This window comes from Chenopodium album, chromosome 9, assembly GCF_948465745.1.
Source record: "Chenopodium album chromosome 9, dcCheAlbu1.1, whole genome shotgun sequence".
Lineage (NCBI taxonomy): Eukaryota > Viridiplantae > Streptophyta > Magnoliopsida > Caryophyllales > Amaranthaceae > Chenopodium > Chenopodium album.
The window spans coordinates 54,411,464-54,424,342 of NC_137842.1; the positions used below are offsets into that span (position 1 = coordinate 54,411,464).

Below are 12,879 nucleotides of genomic sequence, written 5' to 3' on the forward strand. Positions count from 1 at the left end.
TGACACCAGTATATCGGTGACAAATGAGTTTGGTAGTTTCCTATGCTTGAAGGAATCCACCGGATGACGTTTGTTGAAATGTTTTCCATGCCTGAGGAAAGCCGACTGACGAGTTTGGTAGCTTTCTAAGCCTGAAGAAACCTACCGGATGACACTTTCTATGATTGAGGAAAGTCAACATATGATTTTGGCGTTTTTCTATGCTTGAAGAAATCCACCGATAATGCTTTCCATGCTTGAGGAAAGCCAACAAAGGAATTTGGCGGTTCTCTATGCTTGAAGAAATCCACCGGATAATACTTTCCATGCTTGAGGAAAGTCGACAGATGATGAGATTGCAAGTTTATGTGTATCGATAACCTTGCGTCATGAAATGATGGTGGTTCGATTGTCCCCGAACGTGGGCTGTAGATGGTCCGCTTGTCCCCGGACGTGGACTGTAGTTGGTTTGCTTGTCCCCGAACGTGGGCTGTAAATGGTTCGCTTGTCCCCAAACGTGGGTTATAGATGGTCCGCTTGTCCCCGGACGTGGGCTGTAGATGGTCCTCTTGTCCCCGGACGTGGGTTGTAATTGAGACCTGCAAAATAAAAATTTGTCAGGGGGCTCGTATAGACTATGATTGACTTTACCAACTGACTTGACCAAGTTTGACTTGACACGACATGACATGACATGAGTATGACTTGTGATTGTGTGTGTATAGTTTGAGTGTGTGTGTGCAGACACAAGCAACCAAAAATGCATTTTTGTCATGAGACGAGTGGAAGGTACTGACTTTCTCCCGAAAAAGAAAGACGTGAAAAATGAAGTTTTGTTTTCGAACTTCCCTCAATAAAATTTTGAAAAAGTTTTTGAACTTCCCAAAAAGAAAATAATGAAAAAGGGAAGAAGTTTTGAACTTCCTCCTTGAGCAAGACGAAATGAATCGTATGGATTGAATTTCTTGTCCTGAAAATAATGTATGCATGATGCATGTTCTTAGGCCAGGAGGCTAAGGACAATTACATCATGTGACACGATGAATGAACTTAGTTCATGGAGCTAAGCATCATATATGGTGTAAACAAACGATCTTGAACGTCACTTAGGTCTGGAAGCTAAGCACGTATACAGATGAAGTGATTATTGCATAATGAACGTTGCTTAGGTCAAGGAGCTAAGAACGATATTCTTTGTATGATTAAAAATCATTGATATATAAATGTTGCTCAGCACATTATGCGATGCATGAAACAATGAATATTGCTCAGGTTAGGAAGCTAAGCAAGTATACAATGTTTCTTGTAATGAATGTTGTCCTGAAAGACGATGAAACATGCACAGTGTTGAAGATTCCATGATAAAGGGTTCTTAAAGGGAAGGATGATTTATATGGATATGGATGTGTGAGTGAAGTGTGTGAATGTGATACTAAGGCTGGCTGCAAGGGTTATGGTGATGGAAATAGATGTGAGAAGAGTCAAAGATGATGACTCTTCAGGCTGGATAGGCTAAATGATGTGGGTTCAAGCCCCCAAGTCTAGATCTAAATGGGTAGGGGTAAGCATTGGATATTATTTGACTCAATCAAGCATGGGTATGAATATAAATGTGAATATGAATGTGAATGTGGCCGCACCTCGATGTGAGGTTGCCTACGTATCCATTAGGAATCAGGCCGAACTTAGCTCTAGCCGAACTTTGCACAAGTGTGTGCACACCTCAAAGAGGTCTTTCAAGGGTTGTAATGTGGTTAAGCTGAAGGTTTAAGGAAGAAAGGGGTAAAAGGCTCAAGACCCGAGAGAAGCCCCCAAGATATGCAATTGTGTATTAGACTTTGCAAGTTTTATTTTTCATATTTTTTTTTGTTTTGAATTTTTTTTATTCTTTTTGAATCAATGTAGGCAATCTCAGATCATGCGGTCCATCACTCACTTAGCATTCATGTTTCTCAGGCACGGTACCAAGCACTAAATGAGAGACGCAATTTGAGACGTGTTCATATCAAAGACATTGGAACACTTGCCTTTAGACATTGTTTTATTGTTGCTTTGCTGCTTTTTTTTTTAATTGCTTTTTGAATGTTATACAATTACACATCTTCCAATCCCAGGGTTGAGTGAATGTGGGTTGAAGAAATGAAGGTCAAACGTTAGACGAGGCTCAAAGTAGTTGATGAGGAAATGGAATGTGATTGAACGGTTAACAGGGAATGACAGGGTTGCAAAGGTGCCTCAAATCATTAGCGTACCTTGTGTTTAGTTCGGTAATTTTTTTTTTCTCTTTGCGAATGAATTCGATGATCGATTGCAAAGGAAAGGAATGCTCATTGATGGAAAAGGTAAGAAATATGACACATAGACAGTACACATGGATAACGGGAACCTATGCTAGACTTATTAGGGGAGAGGGTTGAAACAAAAGAAGAAAAAAAGCATGAAATCTTGTATGGAAACTTGTCTTGTGCTTCGTCTTCATGGTTGCTTATGAATTACTTGTTACCGCTAGGGGGACAAGAAATTTGTTGTTGTTGATGCTTTGATTAGAAGAAAAGAAGGAAGGAATGACGTTCCCCTTATTCTTCCAACTATTGCCTAGTGATTTTAGACTCAAGTACTGTGTAAGGACGATTTCATTTAATGCATTCACTCAAAACTCGGATTGGAAAGGAAGAGTGTATGAAAAAATTTTGAAACCTGATGGGAAATACTCCACTCATTCCTATTACGACGGAAAATGACGCATGCATGGTCCTAATATACGATCATAAACAATATAGTGCATTACTCTAAGACAAAGTGTGTGCAATGACTCAACATGTGTGATTAGGTGAGTTTATTAGGACTCGTGGTATGATCGCATGGCTAGACATGAGGATGTTGTGAAAAACAAAGGACCCAATGACCAAATAGCACGGAAGACTAAAAGACAAACTAACTTGATTAATTTTGTCCAATTTTAATGTTGATGCTATTTACTAGGTGAAAACGGTCCATTGGAAATCATTAGTCATAAATAAGATAAACCACAATCAAAGACAAAGAACACATGTTAAGGTTAGCACAAAAAATCACAAGAAACTAGGAAGAGGACTAGAATTCTAGAAGAGTTAGGACTCATGGGTATAAAAAAAAAATCTATAATCCTATGTTATACGAGTTGACACAGATCAAAGGATTTGGCTAATACTAACTTGACACGAAAAGATATAATTTTTTTTTTTTAAAATAAAACAAAAGAAAGTTGACGCTAAAAAGACACCTAAACCGGACAGGTTGTAGTATATCGGTTATAAATTTTTATCTGTGACTTTGATTGAGACGAAACCAACGCCAAATGAAAGATAAAACCCGGGGCTACAGATCCATAGGTGGCCCTACACGTAACTCTGTCTAGAATTTCGGATATGACCAAAACAAGTTGATTCTTGTGCAGTATACAGGAATTAAAATCCGGGTGTCTCAAAAATTAAAAAAAAATCTATGGCTCGACTCTAATAATTAAAAAAAAAAAAGGGGGTTTGATAAGATAAAAAAAATAATTAAAAAAAGGTCAATAAAAAAAATGTACACATAAGCATATTGTCACGCATGATGCAATGAAGTTCGCAACCTAAAGTCAAGTTCTCTATTCAACTATGGTCAAGCTTTTGGGTGTCAAAGGGTACCATGGTTAAGAGTTTGGACACATTAGCAAGGCAGCCTCCCTTGTGGGTGTATGCCAACGGGCGGCTCCACGAGTTCGTGATGAAATCGAACTCGACTCCATGGTTTGGGTGGATTTAAAAACTCGGATGAACCCTTATTGCCATGAGCGTTTTCGGGTTGATAGAGCATAAATCCCCCGGGCTAGCCACATACATAGAACACGTACTATTGTGGCAAAATAGGTAACCTAAAAAATCATATGCATATGTGACAATGGCAATTAAATCGCAGAAATAAAATTTAAGAATCTTTCAAGTCTCATCCACTCACCTTAATTAAATACCGATCACTCAAATCGATAAATAACAAAGAATCCTCCCCAGTGGAGTCGCCAAATTGTAGGCGTCGTTTGAAGTGCGTCCACGTTAAGCATGAATGAATATGCTTGGCACTCTTAGGAACTGGGAATTGACATAATACGATTAGGGACAAGGAAAGTAGGGAGCCGCCAACAAGTTTTTAAGGAACTTGTAAACCATTCATGGATCATAAAAGGCAACCACGAATAAGGGACAACAATAGGCAACAACAATTGACCCGTGAAGGTTACACCTCATTCACAATCCATGAGATTACTAACTCCATATGGTTCGGAACCACAAAAGGAGGATCGGGGATGATGGTACGAAGTGAGTCATGGAGTCACATTCGCCCGTATTGGCCTCTACTCGATTCTTATAGTGAAAAGTGATTCCTGCGATCTCAAATGCATGCAAACAAAATATTCAATTTGCTCCAAACTATTATTAGGCTATATTGGTTGAATATTAATGCAACATATTATTCTAAAATATTTGTGATCACTTGAATTAAATAACAAGATTAAAAAGGAACCTAAACCAGTTATCCAAATTATCTTATTAGGCGTGATTTTCAATTACATATTCCCTTTAAACATGCAATATAGTGATCATAATAACAATAAAATAAACATTAATATTGGAAGCAATTTAACAATAATAGCGTTAGTCAAATCAAATATAAAATAACCCTAATCATGATACTAGCAATATAAAAATAAAATAAGAGTAATTAAATTAATTAATTAATCACATTCCACGCGTTCCTTAAATTGCTACATCATGAATAAATTGTTAGTAATTTCAATAAAAAAATATAAATTAAATAGAAATTAAATTAAATAAAATAGAAAGTAGAGTTGATTTGGTCCAAACCCTCAGTTATGTGTACCTTTCACCCCTTGGTTTAAGGACGGAACCTCGGGTTAAGTATGGACTCCTTGGAGTGCTTAGGGGAATTATTATGGAAGAATAAGGAGGCTAGAAATTAGGTTAAAGAGGGAGAATAGAATGATTTTTGGTGTAAGGTGAGAGAAAAAGAGAAGGATTTGATGATCAAGCTTGTTGATGATTGAAAAAGGGAGATATGACCTCTATTTATAGAGAAAAAAAAGGGTCGAAAAAACAAGATAAGATCCGAATTAAATCGGAATAAAACTCGATAGACAGCAGTTTTTGCGGTTTTGTTTTTATCACATCTTTTGACCCAGAAATCGTAATAAGATTAATAAGATATCGTTAGAAAGATCTTGAAGTCTAATTTCTAACCCAATTAGAATCAGATTAAAATATATTATAGAATAAAAGATATGGCCGAAATAGTGAGACGGTGTCAGTTTTGGATAGAGTTTGACATTTTATTCATATCTTTTCCGTTATAGCTCGGAATTGATATTATAATATATCATTGGAAAGATAATTTCAAGGGCTATCCAACCATATAAAATTTGGATAAAAAAATATGAGGCACAAAAATAATATCTGTCTATCTTTGAATGTCTTTCAATTCGAATAAAATTAGGACTTTCAAAAAAAGGAGTTTTATTCAATTTCAAACTCTTTAATCTTATCTTTTCAAAAAGGATAATTAAGATCTTTTAGAAACTTATAGAAGTTTCTAATTAATCCTTATTGGTTTAGGAATTGGATTAAATCATTTGGACCCTTCACGTGATCATTTGGTCGTAGGTAAGGTGGGCTTAGGTTTGGTTTGGACTCAGTTTAATATTTTGGCCATAACTTATTTGTTATAACTCGGATTTGGGCTTATAATATATCGTTGGAAAGCTCTTTAAAAGCCCCATCCAACTATTTAATCATTGGACCCAGATTGTGGACCAAAATAAATTGGATTAAACGTTTTTATAAAAAGGACACGAAATGAATGATTTTAAAGGACGCGAAATGAATTATTTTGGGTTCAAAGGCACGTAAAGAGAAAAATAAGTTATGGTTTGGAGAAATGGGCTAGGAATTGGGTTGTTTTATGAAATGGAAATATGGATTTAAGCACTCCAAAGATTAAGTACTCAACCCGACCAACAACGGCAGTGAAAGGTTGTTCATGATCGGGTTTGGTTTTTGGGAGACATTTGTAGGTGTCTACATGTACCCAATTGCCGGTACAAGTATGCTAGAGCAGCAGCACCCCAAGAGTACTCATTAATAGGTGTATCTCCAACACATAAATCGCGGAGGAAGGAAGGATGCGTACGGTTACCACTCTTGTCTAAATACAATGTACCTCCAAGCACTAACCACAAGTACGCAGTATAATGGATACTAAAGTGCCTCTGAGCCTCTAACGTCGAGTCAAAAATCTAATTAGTAAGAACCCCTCTACCCTGAAAAATTGTCTTGGTGTCGCAAATCTCAGTCAAATCAACCAGATTCAAATCTATGGTAAGCGAGCACGCGTACCGTAAGACGTCCGTGCTAAGCGTAGTGGTAACCATCTGACCATCGACCTACAGCCTAAGAATGTTGTATACATCGCGCGACATGATTGTGATCTCACCAAATGGCATATGAAAGGTCTTTGTATCTGGCTTCCACCTCTCAATAAAAGCATAAATCAACGGCCAATCAAGTTTTTTAAACATCAGCCAAGGCAAGTGAGAGTCTGTGAGACAACCGACTGCGATCAATCAATTCAATATTCTCCACCGATTGACGACCTCGCCACTGAACCAATTCAAAACACAACTTTGACCTACTCAAACACCGCAAAACATTTCTCTCCTGCTCGACCCAAATATATGCCGCCACGTGACCACCAAAACTAGGAGTAACACTCCCATCCTTGGGACCACCTGGCATCGGCTGCTGCACTAACCATGTCTCTGCAGATTTGGTAGTAGGCTGACTTGACTGACCACCAACAAATCTCCCATGCTGACCCCTATATAGTATATACCACATGATAATCCTGAGGTTCCGATTCTTCATCCTGATCAGCAGCATGACTAACCGACTAACCAAGTCATCGTCCTCCTCATCAGATGTAGGTAGTCCACCTGGAGAATACATATATGGGCCGACTACTGCCTGAATGATGGTCTCCTGACCAATCACTATGAGAACCATATTGCTGCTCCTGCTCAAGAGGTGACCTAGTCCTTCCTGAACGAGATGTCTGTCTCCTAACAGACGCATTCAAACGTTGTGATATTGCATGACGAGCACCAGAACCCTCGATCTACATTAAATAAGTACAAAATCAAAGATTAGTAATATTCATACAAACACCATCACCAAAAAAAAATTTAATAATAAACCACATATTTTCCAATGTACTAATATCAACTAATAATAACAATAAAATTAATAATAATAATAATAATAATAATAATAATAATAATAATAATAATAATAATAATAATAATAATAATAACAACGACATCAACGACATCCAAAAAACAAAAAAACCAACAATAATAATAAAAATAACAATAATCATACTAATCATGTTTTTTAACAATAATAATAAAAACAACAATAAAAATCATCACAATAACAACAACAATAACCATAAACACAAGAACCATACTAACACATTAGCAAAATAATAATAATAATAATAATAATAATAATAATAATAATAATAATAATAATAATAATAATAATAATAATAATATAAACTAATAATAATAACAACAACAACACTAATATAAACCAATAATAACAAAAATAATAATAAAAATAACAAAAATCATACTACTACTACTATTGTTGTTGTTGCTGCTACTACTACTCCTAATAATAATAATAATAATAAAAATAATAACAACAATAATCATAATAACAACAACAACAACAATAATCATAATAACAATCATAATAACAACACTAATATCAACAACAATAATAATAATACTAATCATAATAAAAATTAAAAATAATAATAGTACTACTAATAAAAATAACCTAATAACAACAACAATAACAAAATCCCAAAAAAATAAAATAAACAACAATCATCAAAATAACAATAATAATAACACTAATATCAACTAATAATAACAATAATAAAAATAAAAATAATACTATTCACCAAATCATAATTTCAAATAATATTATTCACGAAAAAAAAAAATCGAAAATGGGATCCGCCTAAAATTCCGGAGAAACCTAGGAGGATCCGGAAATTTCAGGAGGATCTGGAAATTTCAGGCAGATCCTCCCACGTACTTCCAAAAATTCTGGGCGGAAGATTGAAATCCCGATTTTTTTTTTAAAAAAAAAAAAAAAATCGTACCTACTCGCCACCGCTTTCGTTGCCTCCGCCGTCGGCCAAATTCTTTCCTCCGTATGTCACCCTTATGCGTCTTGGATCAGCCATCCCTCCGTACGTTGTAGATTGTTGTTGATGATTGTTGTTTTTTTTTTCAAACAAAATAATTTTCAGATTTTTATTTTCAAGTTTTTTAGAGAGTTAGAGAGTAAGAGAGTTAAAGAGATAGTGAATGAGGCTAGAGAGTTAGAATGTGAGTCGTAAAGTGAAAAAAACTGTATTTATATGCTAGGGGTAAAAATGGAATTTCAATAAAAAAAAATGCGAGCGTTCCCTTGTAAAATGGTAGCGGCATTTAACAACACCCATTTAAATTTCTCATGTAAATTTTGTTTTCCCATTACTTTTATTACTTTCTCTCTCTACTTTTTTGCATACCCAATGTCAATTTAATTTTTTGATGTACTTTTACTATTCTTATTTGTGTTAATTAATTCCCATGAAAAATGCCCATAAAGGACTATCAATACGGGACGGAGGGAGTATCAAACTGCAATAAATGAATTTTCAAGTTGCTCTAGTTTAATTAATTGATTGAAATTTCAAGAAACAATGGACACACAAATCAATTTTTTCTAATGTAAATATGTTGTTGACGTTGATTTGAATTTGCTTATCGAATATAGTTGCTAATTTCATTATCAGGTTACTGCGCGAATGTGGAATATTAATGGCATATTATTGAGTATTTTAGGTGGAATATTAATGGCATATTATTGAGTATTTTAGGTTTTAAAAATGAGAGAGAACAAAATTGAAAGGATAAAGGAGGGTGTTTTTTTTTTTTACAAAAGAACTTACAAACAACAAAAGAAGTTACAAAAAAAAACTTTCTTTCAAAAAAAAAAACAAACAACAAAAAAAATTAAAAACAGAAACAAAGTAAATCACGCCGACGCGCCTTCCCTGCCAAACAGTGAGCTTGAGCAACCGTACACCTTGGAACCATCTGAATATGGCACACAACCAAAGCACTAATAACTTCCAAAATCTCCTGTTGAATCCAACTTACAGAAATATCCTTGGGAAACTGAGACCAAAGTAGATCCACCACCGAAGAACAATCAGTAAGAATCTATAAAGAGGAATACCCACGCTGCCTGGCATGGCACGTAAAGCAAACAGACAAGCCATCAGTTCAGACTGTAACGCGGAATTAGAGTTACAAGCCTGCGCCCCACCCCCGAGTTGAACATCAGAAGCCAGAACTCCAGGCCCCATCAAAAGTAAGGTTGACCGAACAAGAATCCGACACATTCCCTCGAAGAACTGTAGAAGATATAGTACAAGAAAACCCTGGAGCAAATGCAGGCGTAATATCATATCTGAACGACCTAGCCTCGGAACACCTGTCTACCGAAATAGAAGCTAGAACCATAATAGATTCAGGAAAATAAACCGCATGACGAACCTCATAGAGTTCCGAGTAAGCCAGAGGGCCTATAACAAACTGAAAAAATGATCTAACATCAACTAGTCCTTATCATGAAGAAACCTAGATAGAACCTCAGGAAACCACTCTTCAAAAGGCTGATCTTGGGACATATTCAAGGCCGATCCACAAGGTTGGTTCTCCCATAAACTCCAAGTAAAAGGACAATCTCGAAAAATATGAGAAAGAGTCTCCACATCCTGATGACAGAACCCACATATGGAATCCACAGGCAAACCCTTACAAGCAAGCAACGAAGCAAAAGGCAACGCATTATAAATAATCTTCCAAGCAAACATTTTCCACTTTGGAAGTAAAGGTGAAGCCCAAAAATGCCTCCACCAACTTGAGTCAAGAACTAAAGGTGTTCGTTGATCACCATTCTCATAACACAAGGAGCACACATACGCGGTCTTTGTGGAGAACATCCCGTCCCTAGTAAATTTCCAATAAAAAAAATCATCAATTCTCTCCTAAGGCCGTTCAAGGCCTAAAATTTGGCCAGCTGTACGAGGAGGAAACAACCAATGAATCATACTCATTTTCCATGCGTTCTAACGCAGATTAATTAGATTAGAAACAAAGAATAGGACACTCATCCTGTTCACAAAATCCTTAAACTGAACCTGAATCCCAGGCACCCAACTATCATCAAGAATACTAATGTTGGTACTAGAGCCCAACTTCCACACCAAACCATGACAAAGGGTTTGAAAACCCTGTAACACACTACGACAACCCCAAGACGGTCTGACCGTCTTGGCAGTACCATGAGAAGCCAACCAAGATGGATACTTTGCTCGATACACCTTGGAAACACGAAGTTGAGGATTATGCATAAGTCGCTAAGATTTCTTAGCAAGGAGGGCGGCATTAAAACAACTAAATTTCCGAATACCCAAACCTCCCAGTCCTCGAGGCAAATAAAAAGCAGAAGAAGAAGATAACGCTACCCCCTGAGAGGAAGGAGAAGAGCGCCACCAAAAACGAGCTAGGAGATTATCAAGCCGATTACAAACCGTAGAAAACACTTTAAACACTGAGAGGATATGGTTGAAGAAAGTGACACAAATAGAATTGATAATAACCAACTTTGCAGCCGATGAAAGGTGCAAAGAAGCAAAGGATGAAAGGTGCTGAACAAGTTTACCAACCATAGGCTGAAAAACCTAACACTTCCCCCTGCCCGTATCAACTGGCATACCCAGATAAGTACCTAAGGAGCTCCGAGAATCCATACGCAACGCAAAAGCCAAATAATCCCTATAATCCGATGGGGTATTAGAACTGAACTTTACAAACGATTATTAGAGATTAACCATTTGGCCCGAGACAGAGCAGAATTTATTAATGACAACCATCAAATTGTCGCAAGCAGAAGGTGAAACTCAGAAGAAAAGCAAGGCATCATCAGCAAAGAACAGATGGGAGATGGGCGGGGCCTTACGAGAAATCCAAAGTCCTCAAACTAAACCAGAAGCCTCAGCATGACTAATCATTAAAGAAAAAATCTTCATACAAAGAACAAAAAGATACAGGGAAAGAGGGTCCCTCTATCTGAGGCCGCAACGAGGAAATAAAGTCTTTGACGCACAACCATTAACCAAGACTTGGTAAGATACCGTTGTAACACATTGTTGAATTAGATGAACCCAATATGGAGGGAAACCAAAAGCTCGTAAAACTAGCCACAAGAATTCCCAATTAATCCTATTATAAGCCTTACTCATGTCCAACTTAAGTGCCGCTGAACAGAGATTAGAAGCCGAGGAATTCATATAGGAAATAAGTTCATGAGCAAGTAGACTATTGTCCGACATTAACCTACCAGGAACAAAGGCACTCTGAAATCCTGAAATCAAAGAAGGCAAAAATCTCCAAAGGCGATTCGTTAAACATTTAGCAATACATTTATAAAGAACATTGCATAGACCAATAGGACGGAACTGAGAAGGCTCCTCTGAGTGATCCACCTTAGGCAGTAAAATCAAATTGGCACTGTTCCATTCGTTAAGAAGATAACCATGGGCAAAAAAGAACTGAATGGCCTCCAACACCGAGGCACCAACCACTGACCAATGGGTCTTAAAGAAGGCTACAATATACCCATCCAGACCTGAAGATTTGTCATCACCAATATGGAACATAGCATCTTTGATATCCATATCTAAAAAAGGTAACATAAGCTCTTGACAAGCAGAGGAAGAAAGAGTGGGAAGCTTTAAATCTTCCCAATCCAGGACCGAAATTTCAGCGGAAGGGGCTTGACATTGGTAAATGTTCGAGAAATGATCAGTTAACATCTGCGAGATTCCAGCCAAATCCGATAGCCAATTACCCAAAACATCTTTCAAGCTGATTATCTTATTGCGTTGTTTACGAGCCTGCACCGAAGCAAACAAAAACCGAGTCGAAGCCTCACTCAATGCATCCCATTTTACCTTGGCTCGCTGTTTCCCATAAAGAAATTCAACTTGAGCTTAATCTAAAACCTCCTTCCTTGCTGAAATAAAACTCATACGATCTGACTTAGTAGTAAAAGTACCGGATAAAGAGCAAATGGAAGTCTCTATCTTCCTCTGGTCAATACCCCTTGATTTCTTATTAGCAACACACCAAGACAATAACAAACGACGAATATAATCCAATTGACGACAAACCAAAAACATCTTAGACCCTTGGGCATTAGTTTGCCAATTGGTACCAATCAGCAAGGAAACTTCCCAAAATAACAAACACCAATTCTCAGTCCTATAAGGACGCTTCCTAGTTGAAATAACTGGACTATCACGTAATATAATCACCCCATGATCAGAGAATAAAATAGGTTGATGGATAAGATCAGTCTCGGGAAAAGACTCCAACCATTTTCTAGAAGCATAGGCCTTGTCAAGACGCTCAAAAATTGGGTTATCTAATTGGCCATTAGTCCAAGTATAAGGAGGACCCGAAAAAGGTACATCCATTAACTCCTCATTTAATTTCCAACCCACAAAATCCTGACGACCAGGAATATTAAACGACCCACCAACTTTGTCTGTCAAGTATTCAACTTGATTAAAGTCTCCTAGTAAAACAACATTGTCAAATATCCTAAGAATAGTTGAAACCTCACCCAAAACAGAACTACGATTTGAAATGTAAGGCAATCCGTACACAAAAACTAC

At 36.9% G+C, this 12,879-nt stretch overlaps 1 protein-coding gene across 1 annotated transcript; it reads right to left on the reverse strand.

Moving 5' to 3' along the window:
* Window positions 1–10,266: 10,266 nt before the first annotated feature.
* Window positions 10,267–12,678, reverse strand: LOC145557733 (uncharacterized). The gene is made up of 3 exons (XM_081618906.1): window positions 12,205–12,678; window positions 11,335–12,162; window positions 10,267–10,521 (listed from the first exon to the last, which is right to left on the reverse strand). The coding sequence occupies exons 1-3, from the start codon at window positions 12,676–12,678 to the stop codon at window positions 10,267–10,269; spliced, it is 1,557 nt and encodes a 518-aa protein (XP_081475032.1).
* Window positions 12,679–12,879: the final 201 nt, after the last annotated feature.